The sequence below is a fragment of the Harpia harpyja genome, chromosome 4, assembly GCF_026419915.1.
Source record: "Harpia harpyja isolate bHarHar1 chromosome 4, bHarHar1 primary haplotype, whole genome shotgun sequence".
Classification (NCBI taxonomy): Eukaryota; Metazoa; Chordata; class Aves; order Accipitriformes; family Accipitridae; genus Harpia; species Harpia harpyja.
The window spans coordinates 56,674,748-56,691,843 of NC_068943.1; the positions used below are offsets into that span (position 1 = coordinate 56,674,748).

The window sequence follows — 17,096 nt, forward strand, 5'->3', positions numbered from 1 at the left end:
TAGACACTTTACAAAATCCATGTCCCCTCTCTACACCAAAACTCCTTACTTTCTGAAAGCAGACTTTTGAAGCACCTGTTTGAGTTCATTAAAGATGCAAGACTTTCCTTGTTCAACACTGCATTCTTCCTTTGTTAGAATAAGCTTACTCTGAAAGCTTCTTTCGAGGAATGTAAAATGAGATTGTTTTTCAGCAGCTGAGCTGTGTCACAGCCTCACTTCTAAACAGGTCTTCAGCTCATTGCTAAATGGAAAGATATTCTTGGGTGCTCCTGGAAGATAAAACATCCCAAACCTCCACTGCAGAACTCACCGGCTTGTTAGCCAGTCCTTTCCAGGCCAACGCAATACACCTTTGTTCCCAGCTGTCCCAGCTGCTTTTTCATTTCCAGATTTTAAGGCTTTTATATTAAAATTATAATTCTCTAAACTTCCTCCATGAGGGTTAGCCTCCCCCTTTTTGCCATTTCCCTACAGCTGCAGTGAACAGATACCCCAGCTGAATCTCCTGCTACACAAGAGGATTTGGCAACAGTGTTAAGTAGGACCAGCCTGAAGCTCAGGGACAGGGGCAGGGGTGTGTCTGACATTATTTTAGTCCTGTAGAGTCCAATAATCTTTTTCTTAATATTACGGCAACCTAAGAAATTTGGCATGGAGTTCACTTTATGTATAAACATTGAACAAAATCAAAGGGTAACTATCAAATCATACTCAAGATTATGAAGTGGCTTAAATTAGTAAAGAATTCTCTTTTCACCACATGGCAATTCTTTGACAGAACAAAAACTCTGTAGCTCTCCTCATGGTTTAGGGCTGTAGTTGAGAAGACATGGAATTAAAATTAATTAAACAATAACCCCTTTATATACACACAGTGCTGCTGCCAGAAAGAAACAAAGATACCATATAAAAAATGACATTGTGCTGGGTAATACCTTGGTTTAGGTGTGTGGCCTCTGTAATCTGAATACCATTCACAGAACACTGCGCTCCATTCAGTGGTATTAGATTCACAGTACCATTGAGATTTTCAAAGATGCAATGCTCACTTTCCAAATCAAGGCCATGAAGAACTAAATACAAAGAAATGAAATAACACAATGAGTTTCTTAACAGCTAGTAAGATTAGCATACTGATATCAATTTATTAGGGACATATTACACTACTTATTTGATAGTATCTTCGCTCTTTATTCTGTACAATGTTTTTTTCCTTCCTTCATCCATCCTGCATGCCTAAAATGTCGACGCTGTTTATTGTTTTGTTGTAGTGGAAAGAGAAGTGTGTTGGGTTGCTTGTGGGTTTTTGGTGTAATGTTATTTCCTCCTGTGTTTTAGCACCAGATTAGTAAATGCTTCTTTCCTTCTGACAGCAACCAGGAAAGTAAAATTTACATATTTGTACAGACAAGGGGGTTTTTTGACCGGTTTCTGGGAAATAACAAAAGCTTCTTGACCTTAAAGCAACCATGTTTAAATCTGAAAAGACAGGATATAATCTGTGATTGTAGACTAACAAGGATGGCTGAAATAAGGTTCTTATATTCTGTTATATTCAGGCCTTTTATCAATCAGTTATGCTACTTTCTGTCTCTTCTTCAACTGATGTATGATTATCTCTACCTGTATTGTTTAATACTACAAAGCAATGCAAGTTCGCTAGTTTTATGAAATTTACATAGAAATTTTAATCCAGGCATCTTTTGACAAATACAAACTAAACTAAGTTATTTGACTCTCAATCTCTCACCTGAGAGTTAAAGGATGCAGTTTATTTAATGAAACTGCCTTCAGTCAACATATGTGGCAGGGCAGTCCAGGTCTGGCAGTTAGTTGCTTTCATAAGAAGTGAATAAGAAAATCAGTACAAGAATCCCACCTACTTTTTAGCAACTTCCAGAATTTTCTTCAACTCAAATCTAAAGTCCAAAGACTACTTTAGGTATAACAATATAAAAATACCGTCATTATACAAAGGTTAATAGAATGACTATGCAGTAACTGTGACAGGTGCTGTATGAAAAAGGATGGGATTTTTACACGATGCTATTTCAAAAGAACCAAGAAATAAATTAGCAACAAGTATATGGATATGAATAAATTTTAAGCCCACAAGCTATTCTAGAACTCATGCTCCTTGAAGCAAATCCCATGTAATTCAGCTCTCAAATTTTCTAAAAGTTAAAATATGCAAGAACATACAGACAACGAACTGAAAAAGGGAAAAAAAGTATGAAGCTTTGTTCACATATTGGGATGTTAGAAGGAGGAAAATCAGCTGAAGAAATAATGTAAACCAAAGCCAAATTCCATACCAATATCCTGTTCTGTCACAGCATCTTCTCTGCCAACATATGTTTGGCCCTCCTAATAAACAGAGAAACACACATTATTTTCAGTTGAAATCTCCCTTCCTCCCCCATGAAGATATGTTATCCTTCCACTTTCTCAGAGTAACCTGAACAAAATATATGTTTAAACATACACGAAAAGAAAGCAGGTAGCATTTTCAGAATGCTCTCACAGTCATTATTATACAATATTATTAGCAAATTCAAGTTTTAACTGTCCTGTGTAGAGCCATCTTTGTAATTCTGAGGCAATTAATGTAGATTTGGATTTCAAGTCAAACTTTACAATGAGGTGAATGAAAAACAAATATCCATGCATACAAATTTTAAACATCTATCTCTGGTTAACCAGTTGAACCTCAGGATATACCTAAACAGTAAATTAACAGATATTTTAATTGAATCAGTTGCAACCTCTTAAGAGCTTTTCTTACTCTAGCAGAGAAATGTAATGAGCTTTTCTTACTCTAGTGGATGAATGTAATGAGCACTACATTTAGACAGCAAATTAATATTACAGTTTGTCTACTGAAAAAAATCACAAGGCATATAAAGGCTATTGAAACACAGATGTGTATTTACCTTCAAGTGGTACAAGATGATACCAGTACTGAGCAGATCATCATCAATACCAATAAGATGAGGCAGTTCAGAATCTAACACCACACCTATCCCTTCTTTCCTCAGAGCCAAGGTTTGTTCCTGTAAGGGACAGAAATCTATTTATGAGGATATGCAAGAAGTACCGCTCTTCCTCTCTTTCTAAACCAATTTTAATGTAACTTATTCTCTGTAATATCACCCCCAAAAAAGCAGGCTTTTTCATTTTCTTTTTTTTTTTTTATGGTTTTTTTTACATTTTCAATGTGACTGTTTTATTTCCATTAAGCGTTCCAAGCTTGCTGTTCAGGAAATCTGTGAAGGTGTTATTTGAAAGAAACCAGACAAACAGGTGAATTATACCAGATAAGGAAGATCAATCTAGAGCATAACAAAGCAATGTTGTCTAAAAGCAAGCTACATACCACCTTGCATGAAGGTAAGGAGAACATAAAACTCCTCAGAATTCAGTACAGCTAAGGAATAGAAAACTGAAAACTCTTTGACAATCCTTTAAATAAATTGAACCTTGCACAATAAAAACCCCAGACATCTGAAAACTCGGTAAGCCTAAGCAGTTAAAACATCATCCAATATAAGAGAAGCACTGACAACAGTAAATAAATGTAGGAAATATTTGCAGCATATAATTCCAATTTTTCAAAATTCCTTAGGGCTACATTGTACAGCCACCTGTAGGATGAAGCATCATTCAGCAAGACTACAAGTGGGACACTTCAACATTGGATAAAATATCATGCGATGTAGTACTGATCAGACAGTCTATGCAATAAATAAGAAATTAATTATAGCTTTGAAATAAGTTTTAGTACTTATGAAGATTATTTTTCAAGTTGAAACCAAATCCTATTGGCTTCTAGGCCTGGACGATAAAAGCAACAGAGACTTTGAATGTGTACACCCACCGCCTTTCAAAATGAATGCGTTTTTCTAAGTAAAACAGCTAAGCCCTTATGAGCCAAGGAAGACTGACAACCCAGGAAGGAAAGGCAATGTCAGCAAGTACCACTTCTGTGTATTGAGGCGCACACATTTCTCCTGATGCTAGTAAACATGGAAAGTAAGTTTTCTGACAGCATCATGACTACTCCTTTTCCAAGTCATCAATATGCCTAATCTGAAGCCAAACAAGACACTACACTGTTTGTAAGAAAAAATAACAGATTGATTGTTATATGTATTTTTCCCCTAGTACAGCAACCTGCAAATCTGAAAGAAGAAAACAGATGTAGTATCTCATTTCCCTGTACAGTACAAAAAGTCATCAACATTGATACTGTTTAAAAAATTCTAAGTATGGATACACCTGGGCAAGGCGAGATGATACAATGTACAAAAGCCACTCCAAAATAAAACCAGGGAAATCCCACTCTGGTCATCGATGAATTAAAAAGTTCTCCAGCATTCAGAAAGCAAGAAAGAAGCTGTGATTCATGTTGCCCTGCAGCTCTCTGACATTCAGACTGCATCCAGCTATTCCTTGATATTATAAAAGTGTCACCTCATAAAACCAAAAAATACAGCTTAAATCATTGTTCAAGTGAAAAAGTAATTTCAGTCAAAGATACCTATCACACATAAAGTATTTATTGAGTGGCATCTACTATTATACATAATCTATAATGTTCCCAATATGACAAGGCTGAAGACTTAAAACACTGAGGACTGGTGGCCATTTACACAACTGCTGGCACCTTTGGGCCAATGGAACTGATAAAATATTAAAAGCTGAACATTTTTTCCCCAGCATAACAAAGCATTTGCCAACATCCCTGACTGAGGAAACAATAGTCATCCCAGGAGGCAAAGAAATTATCACTAGGTGAGAAAAATATCTCACAAATAATTAAGAATAAAGAAAAAAATGTTTCTTCATTTTCCAATTTTTAATACTTAACACATTTTTTACTATATTCAGAAATAAAGCATGAATAATTGTTATTTAAAATTGACACATCGCTTATTTTTTCAGATCTAAAATTAAAGAACACAAGTTAATTGAGTTTCTAAACCCTTATTTTGTAAATAACTACCATTCACACACAGAATGTATCCTGTTGATGGAACCATTGTAATAAATGCAGCAGACAGAAGCTGTGATTAACTATGATTTTTCTTTCTTCAATACTTGCTGTAAATTAGCTTTTATCTTCAGATACAATTTACTAAAAATCCTGAATCTTAATCAGGTATCTGGAGTAACTGCTAAACTTCAATCATTTGGCTTAAAATTTAATTCCAGATTCAAAAGCTTCCACAAGAACGACTCCAAATGCCAAACTGCGCCTTTTTGCCCCAAACCAAAATCACAGAAACCTCATGAACGATAGATCTTTACTACTTTCTCCCACAGTGAGATAAAGAAGAGAAAAAGGCCAGAAAGAAGTAGCCAAATTGCCCTTCTTTCATCCTCAATGGCATAGGAAGGATATTTCTAAAGGAGGACAGACCTCTTTTGAAATAAATTGAAGGTATGTAAGCTATTATAAGGCAGAGAAATTATTAGGTTTGAGCCCCAATTTGATTCACTTTCATTTGTGCAACACAATTTTAAGCAGCAGTAAATCCCTAAGTCAAATGACAAGGGCAGGAAAGGTCACTGTCCCTATTAGAAAATTACTAATTCAGAAAATGTGCAAAAACCTCAAGGTACAGTTTAAGAAATCTGAATGTACTGCACACATCTTAGCTTGAATTATCCTTGAACAGAAAAGTGTACACGTACTCGCTCCATACTTAAGATGTATTCATAAACTGTGGAATATAAAGAAAGCCAAGTATTATCCACAAAGGAGCACTCCAGTTAATATAAATGGCTACTGTGTGAGGAGAGAAAAGGGGAAAAACAAAAAAAAAGGTTTTCTTCTTTAGGAGCTGCTAGATCAAATGGGCTCATTTGAAGAGTAGAAACTCAGAGAATAATTCTGAGTCAGTACATAAGAAAACACTTTCTTGAGTCAAAGTTAAAACAAAGGGGATTATATTGTATATTTAAAGGACGGTCTCTTTGAATTCAGCTCTGACTCAGCAGTCAGAAATATCCTGATATAGTAAATTCATTAACACTTCTGTGAGAGGTACAACAACTACTGTGAAATCTTATCCCTTGTGCACTGATGTAGCAGCCTTCTTACTCCAGCTACAGGAGGCATCACGTCCACCGGTTCTTGTTCTCCTGGCAGACTTCAACCACCCCAACATCTGCTGGAAAAGTAGCACGATGAGCTGTAGGCAATCCAGGAGACTCCTAGAGTGCACCAAACATAAATTCTTAAGCCAGGTAAAAGACAGCCCTACCAGAGGGGATGCGATACTGGACCTGATGGTCACCAACGCAAGTAAACTAATCAGTGACATCAAGATTGGAGGCAGCCTGGGCTGCAGCGATCACACACTGGTGGAGTTCACGGTCCTGAGGGATATGGGTCAGGCAAAGAGTAAAGTCAGGACCCTGAATTTTAGGAAAGCAAACTTCCAGCTGTTCAAGGAGTTAGTTAGTCAATAGGACCCCCTGGGAAACTGCCCTTGGGGACAAGGGAGCAGAACAGAGCTGGCAGATCCAGGTGTAAGAAATCAGGAAAGGTAGGCAAGAGACCAGCATGGATGAGTCTAGACCTGCTGGTCAAACTAAAATGCAAGAAGGAAGTGCACAGGCAAGTGCAAGCAGGGACAGGTATCCTAGGAAGAGTATAGGGACGCTGCCCAGTTTTGTAGGAATGGGGTCAGGAAGGCCAAGGCATGGCTGGAGCTGAAATTGGCAAGGTATGCAAAGAATAAGGAGGGCTTCTATAGGTATGTCAGCCAGAAAAGGAAGGTCAAAAGAAAGTGTACCACCCAATGAACATGACTGACAAACTGGTAACAACAGATGAGGAGGCGGCTGAGGTACTCAAAAACTTTTTTTCCTCAGTCTTCACTGGCAACCTCTCCTCCCACACCTCTCAAGTAGATGAACCACATGAGAGGGACTGGGGGAGCAAAGTCACTCCCACTGTAAGAAAAGATCAGGTTCATGACCACCTGGGGAATCTGAACATACATAAGTCCATGGAATCTGACAAGATGCATCCCAGAGTCCCGAGGGAACTGACTGATGTAGTTGCCAAGCTACTCTCAATGACATTTGAAAAGTCATGGCAGTCAGGCAAAGTCCCTGGTGACTGGAAAAAGGGAAACATTGCACCCATTTTTAAAAAGGGTAGAAAGGAGGACCCTGGGAACTACCAACCTGTCAGCCTCACCTCTGTGCCTGTCAAGATCATGGAACAGATCCTCCTAGAAGCTATGCTAAGGCACATGGAGGCCAGGAAGGTGATTCAAGACAGCCAGCATTGCTTCATCAAGGGCAAGTCTTGCCTGACCAACCTAGTGGCCTTCCATGATGAAGTGACTACATCAGTGGACAGGGGAAGAGCTGCAGATGTAGTCTATCTGGGCTTCTGTAAGGCTTTTGACACGGTCCCCCACAACATTCTTCTCTCTAAATTGGAGAGATATGGATTTGATGGGTGGACTGTTTGGTGGAAGAGAAATTAGTTGGATGGTCAGATCCAGGGGGTAGTGGTCAACGGCCCAATGTCCAGATGGAGATCGGTGACAAGTGGTGTCCCTCAGACACCTGTATTGGGACCAGTACTGTTCAATATCTTCATCAGTGACATGGACAGCAGGATCGAGCGCACCCTCAGCAAGTCTGCAGATGACACCAAGCCGTGTGCTGCAGTTGACGCGCCTGAGTGTTGGGACGCCATCCAGAGACAAGCTCGAGAAGTGGGCCCATGTGAACCTCATGAGGTTCAGCAAGGCCAAGTGCAGGGTCCTGCCTCTGGGTCGGGGCAACCCCCGGTATCAATACAGGCTTGGGGGATGAAGGCATTGAGAGCAGCCCTGCCGAGAAGGACTTGGGGATACTGGTGGGTGAAAAGCTGGACGTGAGCCGACAATGTGCGCTCACAGCCCAGAAGACCATTAGTATTCTGGGACGCATCAAAAGAAGCGAGGCCAGCAGGTCGAGGGAGGCGATTCTGCCGCTCTACTCCACTCTGATGAGACTCCACCTGGAGTACCGAATCCAGCTCTGGAGCCCTCGGTACAGGAAAGACATGGACCTGTTGGAGCGGCTCCAGAGGAGGGCCACAAAAATGGTCAGGGGGATGGAACACCTCTCCTATGAAGAAAGCCTAAGAGAGTTAGGGTTATTCAGCCCGCAGAAGAGAAGGCTCCAGGGAGACCTTATTGCAGCCTTTCAATACCTAAAGGGGGCTCATAAGAAAACTGGGGACAAACTTTTTAGCAGGGCCTGTTGTGACAGGACGAGGGGTAATGGTTTTAAACTAAAAGAGGGTAGGTTTTGACTAGATATAAGGAAGAAATTTTTTACAACAAGGGTGGTGAAACACTGGCACAGGTTGCCCAGAGAGGTGGTAGGTGCCCCATCCCTGGAAACATTCCAGGTCAGGTTGGACGGGGCTCTGAGCAACATGATCTTGCTGAAGATGTCCCTGCTCATTGCAGGGGGGTTGGATGAGATGACCTTTAAAGGTCCCTTCCAACCCAAACTATTCTATGATTCTATGATTAAGTTTGCTATATTAACCAATACAGACGCATCTCCAAGCTTGCAGCTAAGATACGTTCCAGCAGTTTAGAAACAAAATGTTCATGTAAAGAACTTATTTGAGCCTATGAGTTAATTTTCACCACATACAACTGCCCATGATAAAGAACACCTTTATGATATATAGGATTTCTTTAAATGTATTTATATACATACCAATACAAACACACACGAAAATGAAATCACACAAGTTTACTTTTTAACCAACAAGATATTGAATTAAATTAAAAAAAGAAAACGAGCCCAAAAGACATTTCTAACATTCCTTGACCAATCAACCAGTAGAGTGAAAACATATGCTGCTACTGGCCCAGCACATATTAAAGAGTACACGTAAGCAGCACACTGCCATTTTAATGAACAGAACCTCTTGGAGGAGTTTAATTTCTGTTACACTTTCCAATGCAAAAACTCAATTCTTTTATTTAAATATTGAACAGTTAGCTGCTGGCACACAGTCCTGAGAATACACTGTGCAGACACATTCAGTAAAACATAACATTACGCTGGCTAAGTAAATTGTCCAGATGTCTATATTTAAATTATGCAAAAATGCGTAATACCAAATTAAAGAAATTATGGGTGAAAATGTGCAATGGCAAAAGTCTTTGCATTAATATTTAACCAGACTATACTAGAGCAGATTCTTACGCTAACAGGTACTTTGGGTGCATTTCATTTCATTGAAAATATGCTATTATATCCTTAGTTCACAAAAATGTCTGAAGATACTCAGTGGCCCAGCACTAACATTAAGCCCTCTATAAAATACATAGATGTAAACTGTACACAAGGGAAGTGCTTAATTCTTAATTGGTTTTCCTCCAGTTATGTATTCAGTCCACTTTTTGTTCCCTTTAAATCACTATAAACAAATGTTTCATACCTACAGAAAAAAATATTCCATACCACTCAGAATTCAAAGGCACCTAAAAATGTTCCAAACCCAGCAGATACATGGCATTAAAGAGGCTATGCAAACAGCGAGAATAAGAAATATGGATGAAGCAGCCTCAGCTGGTCACTCCATAATCAAGGTGGGTGAAAAACCCAGGACTTCATTCACTGAAGTCAGAAATTTATATATACTTCATCCCAGAATGGCGAAACGTTAGATGACAATGTTACAGTTCCATTGCAGAAGTTTTGGACAAATCCAAAGCTGAGGGTTGTACTACTGAATTACAACAAAAAAGATATACCTATACCAGGCAAACCCAGTTCATGCATGTGTGCTCTAAGAGGGCTACACTGATTGCATTTCCAGAGTTAACCCTTTCAAAAAAGAGAAAATGAGGCATAACTGCAGGGCAGGACCATGATGAATGTGTACAAAACCTGAGCGGGGGAATTCCCAAACAAGCAGTGCTCACTTGCTGTCTCTTATGCCAGGGAGTAGAAAAGAGAATTATTCAGCAGGAGTTCAAAACCAAAAAGCAACCCCTTGTTAAACTGAAGGACACTGCAGACATCAATAATTTACACAGATGCAAGAAAGGAAAGGAGGTACTTGTGGACAAAGGCATAGGGTATCCATCACCTGTGGTTCCGTAACTCCAACAACTGCAGACACAGAAAGCATGGGAAGTTTTCTGGGGAAGGACTGCTATCTGCTTGCCCTGTTTTATGGTCCAAAAATTGAGTAGTGTTGAATAAACCCTACTTCACCTACAGGGGTATTTAATCTGAACCAGTGTAGTTTTTCTTTAACGAGGGCACAAAGGACAAGAATGTTTGAAGTTAGATTTAAAACCAGATTTCCTAGTGTCTTAAGGTATATTATCAGCAAATATAGCTTACAAATTTGTGTTACCAATAAAAATTCTCAGTCCCTATTGACCCCTGCTAATTTTTTACTTTAAAAAATTCTTACAGCAATGACTTCTTTAGATACTACGCATAAAAATCAACATAAGAAAATATTTCTTATTCACATTTACTGCTTTTTTGTTACAATGAATTGCTTTGACGCCCTAACTAAATTATCCAATAATCAGGAACTCAGATCAACAAAATATTATCTTATTATTGTATGCATCATCTGTGCATTCTACAGAAGTCTAATTTACCTTAAGAGTTACAAAATTTTCCAAATATGTCATTGGGATATGTAATGCTTTTATTATTCCTGTATTAACCTGCATACAGTGGTACATTCATGCATTCATCTACGTTAATCAAATACTCTTGTGAAATATGAAAGCTTTCAGTGCAAATGAAAAAATACTGGTTTTCATCATGTTTCCTTCCCGCCTTCTTTTTCAGCTGGGGAATATTGTGCTTACTTATCCAAGACAGACGATCCTCCAGCATGCAGTTCCTTTCTAATGTAAGCTTTAAAAATGTTGTTTGCAAATATATTAAATTCCATATGGCATTGATAAACAATAACTGTCCTTCATGAAAACGCCTCTTTAACTTTGGTCTTGGACTTCAACTTGCATGCAATTCTGCATGACTCGTATAATTGCTAAAGCCTCAAGTCTGATGCAAAACCCACAAAGCATTTCTATTGCATGTTCTTTGATGCTTGAGCAAATGCTTGCAAAACAGCAACCTGTTACTAAGTCAAAAGTCTACATAAGAGCTCTGACTAAAGCCAGTCTTGTAAACTCAACTATGCAACAAGTTCACCACCCTTGTATAAAACAGCTGTAGACCATGGCCCAGTTCCATCTCCACATTATTTCTTTTCCCTTCTAAATACAAACTTTCTAACTGTTATTTTCCACTCAAAGCTTATTCCCATTATTTGGGTGGTACAGTCCTAATGTTTGGAGAGACTTTTAATGGATTAAAAATAGCAGGATTTAAGAGGAATACACTGCAGACAGACTTCTGTTTGTTTCTATTTACAGAAATTATCTGAATAATTCTAGATATAATTCTTCTGAAAGAAAAGTGCTACATAAACAGATGGACAACTACTCTGAATTTTCAAATGCATTACATGATAATTATTATATTTACAAAGACGACACAGCCAATGAAGTTGCACTCACAATATTAAGAGGCAAGCATATTAAAATTTTAGTAAAGTTGCCAGTAAGCCCTGCAAAACACAAGAAAGCTTACTTGATTAGTTCTGTAATTTAAACAAAATTTCAGGAATTTTACCTCTGCTTAAAACACCAGCAATGTTTCTCCTGCCTGAAGGGGAAGAGCGGAAAGTGACTTCCTATGTTACAAAGTGCACTTCCCAAACACCATAATAAATCATTTTATAGATTACACTCAGGCTTTCATCTTACATAATGTAAATTGTTTTCAAATACATGGTCTGAACTTACTATGAACAAGTTCATACTTGTGTATTTTGCATCACTATTGACATTCAGCTGAAATATTTATTTTCCTTCTCCAACATTTATCCATTGATATAGTTACTGACAGCAGTCATATCCAATCTCCTTACTGTGGTTATACCAGGCCAAACTCCAAGCATCTCCTTTCATATGAGCAGGCTCACCATACCCAGGCATTTAACACACCCCCTCTCAAGGTCATCTTCCTTGACCTTGATGACTTATATGCCACATTGCCAGTGTATATGCAATTTTGCCAGCACCATGTACAACAGCACCCCTATTTTCCACTCACTGCACAAAACATCTACCTGATCCTTCCAAGATTCATTTGTCTTTCATGCAGGCGTACTATCTCATGATAGTAAAGTCTCCCCTTCCATGGTGTACTAAGTTATTAGTCCCAATGATTTTGCACTGCAAACTATTTACCATCAATTACCCTTTTATTATTCTAATCCTTAGAGTCATCCCATCCTCTGAGAGATGCTCTGCTAGACAAATTACATCTCCCAGCTTTAATATCAGCAAACTTCACCAGTTAACACACCTAAAGAAATCATGAAACATGATCAAGCCCAAAAATGAGCTCTAACGCCACCTCCCAAAAAAACCACTACTACCAACTTTCCTCCCCTCCCAGTACCACCGCTTCCATCACATACTCTGTATAACCATTTTTATTTTATTTAAATTCTAATCTCCACAATACCCAAATAATTGGTCCAGGGTCAAATGCTTTACCAGCATCCACAGAGATGAGAACCAGTCCTACAGCTGTTTCTAGCAGGGATCACTGATGGACAGAACCACATCCAGCACACACTGAGCAGAGAAACCAGGACCAGCTAGCTCCAGAAACAAATCACAGACTATAGACAACATTATAAATACTAATTAGATAGGAAATGACTATTTAAAAAACAACAGATTTACAGGGAAGAAGGTAGTTATGATTGTTCCAATTTTTGAAAGACATATGGCAGAAATAAATATACTAGTTTAAAGAAGTCTTCACAAGAAAAGCATTCCTTAAAATTAAAGTCTCCTCACTAGTCCAAGAAATATAAGCCATTCAGGAGGCACTATTAATCAAGGTTTTGAGTCCTTCCATAATTTACTTCAGTATAATGAACATAGGTCAGAGTAGCAGTTCTGAATTTAACATTTGCATTTAGCTTTAAATGTTTAGTTCCACTAGGTAGTATTTTAGCAGACTATTTTTCTTTCATTTCATTTTGAGAACGGAGTTTATAACGACTTTTCTGGTAATTGACAAAGGTGGAACCACCTTACTTTTTCCCCAGAAATAACGTGCTAGGTTTTACTAGGTCAGTGACAGCAAATACAAGCTGTCACTTACGTGAAGTTTTTAATGCAAATTAAAGGACTATTAAAAGGTCAGAAACCGCAAAAAATATATTCCTTTTGATCTTGAGGCAAACATTTGAGGATGCTACAAAAAGACAGAATGAAGCGCCCTTTAAAAACTATCAGTTTGATTTTGTGTACCCAAAGTATAAAATAATTGGTGCTTTAAGCTGGCACAAAAGGCATTAGCAACTGGTTGTACATCATGAAGCGACTAGGATTGTTGATACTCTTCTTTTGTAAAGCTGGTAAATTCAGTTGGGGAAACTAAACTTTTCTTAGCAACTATACACATCTTCCCTTAATTCAGATTCCGGTGAAATAAACCCTATCTAAACACAAACTCAAATTCTATCATTAACAGTATACAAGATATACATATGTAAATATAAATACAAATAAAAACTGTATATATATACACAGTATATTGTCAATTGACTTGAATTCTCTAAATTGCAGCATTTACAGTAAAACGATTGAAAGCCAGGAAAAGAGACACAGCAAATGCCCATGCCTTTTAATTACATTTAATGAAATTACAGTTTATTTCACAATTTTAACAATTAAATAAAAACGAACAAGTCATTGTCATTTGCAATAGTCCAATATAGTAATTTAAGTGATTTAAAGAACAGCATAAGGGGATGCCAAATGCTTGAACTGTAATCGTAATAGAAGGACCTCAATTTTAATTAGAAACGGTAATGAATCATATGTATAGATGCCAAACAAGATCAAAGTGTCCATTAAAAAAAAAAAAAAGTTGGTCAAACAAAGAGGATAAACACACATAAAAAAAGGAGAAAGGGCAAGATGACAAGAGTATAATTCCCAAAATATAGTCACAAGAAACAGGTATGATTTGTATCAAAGGGAATTGTCCTTTAAAAATTAAATAAAAACAACCTATACTGAGAAATCTATAATCTGGCATCAGTCCCTAACACCAAGGCCGAAAGAAATATCATCTCCAATAAAAAAAAAGAATACTTAAATCATATTTCATAGCCAAGACAGACATTCCAAATATTGACATAAGGGTAAAGTTCCCATTACATTTTTTATAAGTTCAGCTAAAATTGAATGGAAAAAAAATCAGAAGGGAGCAATCTCTTGCACTGTATGTAATATAGACTACAGTATATTATGGCATTCTTGGCAGAGTGCAGTTTTGCCAGATTTGAGTATTTTTAAAATTTAGGACCCATTTAGCCAATGAGAGTAAACTAGCACAGCTTTGCCAACTACTAACACAAAATAACACTTCCTTTAAAGATACAAACCTGCTGTATCTTTACGGAGAAAATGCAAAGCAATCTACCCAAACCTCAAGAAGCAATCACTGACCTTTGCACTTTGCTGATTGATCTGAACCCTAACTTAGATAGCTGTCATCTTTTTTGCATTCTCAGAAAACTCTCCAGTGGACTAGTTTTTGCCAGCTACTACAAAATAATAAAGAAGTCATGTTCACCAAAGGAGGTATGACGTTTGTTATATTTACATACTGTAAAAAATGAGGCAAGTTTTTCTTCTTCAGTGGCAAAGCTTTACGTTATTTTTATAACCCCGCTGAGATTTGAAAACATTAGTGCACAAATGCTGCGTATCATGGCAGCCTTGCCTCTTGCCTGAATTCTCAGTAACTCTGGACAGGTACTACTGCACCTCAAAATTATAGATCCAGTGGAGGTAATTCATCCCACTAGTAAATGATCTCAAAATAAAAGATTAATGCACTGATACGGAGTACAGTGTAGCACTTTTCAATGACTTAGAATGACTGGCAAGTGAATATCACCAACCACAACAGAGGGAGGGCAAATCCACTCTTTCAATCCTAAGCCTTTGAGGCAGCCAAGACACTAAGAGTTCGTATTTTCGGAAGTTAAATAAGACCTCATAATGGGTCTAATTTTAACTATTTCAATAAAAAGCAGACTAGGTGTTTGAAATATTCATTTAAATGTTTCATTAACATGAACTGTCAGGAGCCCGTTAAAAATATCTTTTAAAAGTGTTGCCAACCAGGACTATATGACATTGAAGTCAGCTTGAATTTAACGTGTACAATGTCCTTTCTTAATGAAAACCAGTTGACAGGTGGATTAAGACCAAAAAGATCACTGGTAAACAAAAGCTTATGACCTCTGAATACTATTTGTTGAGTTCAGGACAAACTTAGATATTGCTTTACCAAAAGCAATCTACCACATTAAACATTTAAATACGTTTTTTTAAAAATAGAGAAAACCCTCAGATTTCCTGTCTAAAGCAGCTTATACTTGGACAAAACTACAGAGATTTAAACATAAATATAACCAAATTCTCTCCCAGGCATATTTCAATTAAGTGTCTAAATGAGTGTCTTATATTCAGCTAATCAATTTAGGTCTTAAGAGACTGGCAACTTTAAAGGAAAATGACCAAAAGAAAATTCCTCAGGAAGAAACCCTCTCAGATTGTCCTGGGTTAGGGATACAATAAGATACAATTTCCTTGGGTTAAAGGAATCTTTAACCTTAAAATCCCCTTTTGCCTTTCTGCTATGGTCCCTACATATGATGCTAACTCTGAAACCAAGCAAGGTCCATCAGACCACAGCCTCTCTCCCTCCACATCTCAGAACTCTGTGTTGGATTTTGCAGCCATCTCTCCATTGACTGAAACCAGAGAAAGATATAATGAGAGACCACAAAGTGATCACATAATTAAAGACTGTGTAAATAGAGGTAAGTGGCAGGGGGATTACTGTAATTCAGCTGGGCATTTTAAACATCTACATTTCAGCTGCCCAAAAGTGTGACTTTATATTTGCCACATTATCAGTTGCATTTCTGAATGAAAAAAAGTTTCTTTGCAAACATTAAGTAAGTTGGTATCTGTAACCAAAAAGCAAATGGATCTGTGCTTTCCTATAGGGGCCAATTAACAACTCAAATGAACACCAGAAAACTGAAATGATATGCCCCTCCTCTGTAATACAGATAATTCTTGGTTATGTGATAGTTACTCCGCCTGAGTATAAGATTTATTGTTTTCCCCAAAATTCAGAGTGTCCCTGCAGCATGTAGTCAGTAAATAAATGAATATTGCAGAGCAACTGCTGTATCAATATTCCAAACTCCAGTTTTCTCAGAGTTCCCATTAAAAAGCTGTCACCACAGAAGCTGCAGAAGCACTAATGACAGGTAGATCCCACTGGAAAAAAAAAAACCAAACCCAAACAACTACGGACATGTCATTCCTTCATGCAAAACATAATCCACAATTAGGTATCCTGATTTTTTTTTAAAAGCATCTGGACAGCTTATCTTGTTCCTTAGAGCAATCAAGCTTCCCATGATGACTAGGGTACAGGATTTTGAATTGTTTTCCTTGATCAGAAATTATTCTTCAAAACAAACATCCCCATATTCAACTGAAAAAACAGCAGAGGCTAGTCATTGCTTTTTCCGAAGATCCAAATAAGGTATTTTCTTGAGTCATGTCAGCACCCTTCCTGGCCTACCACCACCTTGTCAAACCCTTGTGCTGACCATGCCACTATCCAATCAAAATTAGAAGTCTGATACTGTAGCCTGAGCTCAGGAATGGAAAAGGAGGATGGTAAGAAGCTTCTAAGGGCAGGTAATAAACCAATTTCACTCCTTATGGCATCAGACTGTTTCTTCATGTAATTAAGGTCTGAGCACCTTTGGACTGCTACAAAATATAAGAAGTTGAAACACTGTTCTTTATGTTTTGAAATGTAACCCATCTCCAGATTTGTTTCCTTATGCTGTGTGAACACAGCCACAAAATGAGCACATGAGTGGAAATGAAAAA

At 37.7% G+C, this 17,096-nt stretch overlaps 1 protein-coding gene across 13 annotated transcripts in view; it reads right to left on the bottom strand.

Annotated features, from left to right (window-relative positions):
- The window catches only part of KIF16B (kinesin family member 16B), a 147,827-nt gene that overhangs the window by 76,509 nt on the left and 54,222 nt on the right, over positions 1-17,096 (bottom strand). For all 13 annotated transcript variants that reach the window (XR_008234727.1, XR_008234729.1, XR_008234728.1 and 10 more), the window contains exons 13-15: positions 2,937-3,056; positions 2,319-2,370; positions 939-1,076 (exon numbers count right to left, since the gene is read on the bottom strand). Coding sequence is in view for 9 of the 13 variants with exons in the window: in XM_052784130.1 (XP_052640090.1) it covers positions 939-1,076; positions 2,319-2,370; positions 2,937-3,056 (310 nt within the window). In the remaining 4 variants the exon portion in view is untranslated. The remainder of the gene's footprint in view (positions 1-938; positions 1,077-2,318; positions 2,371-2,936; positions 3,057-17,096) is intronic.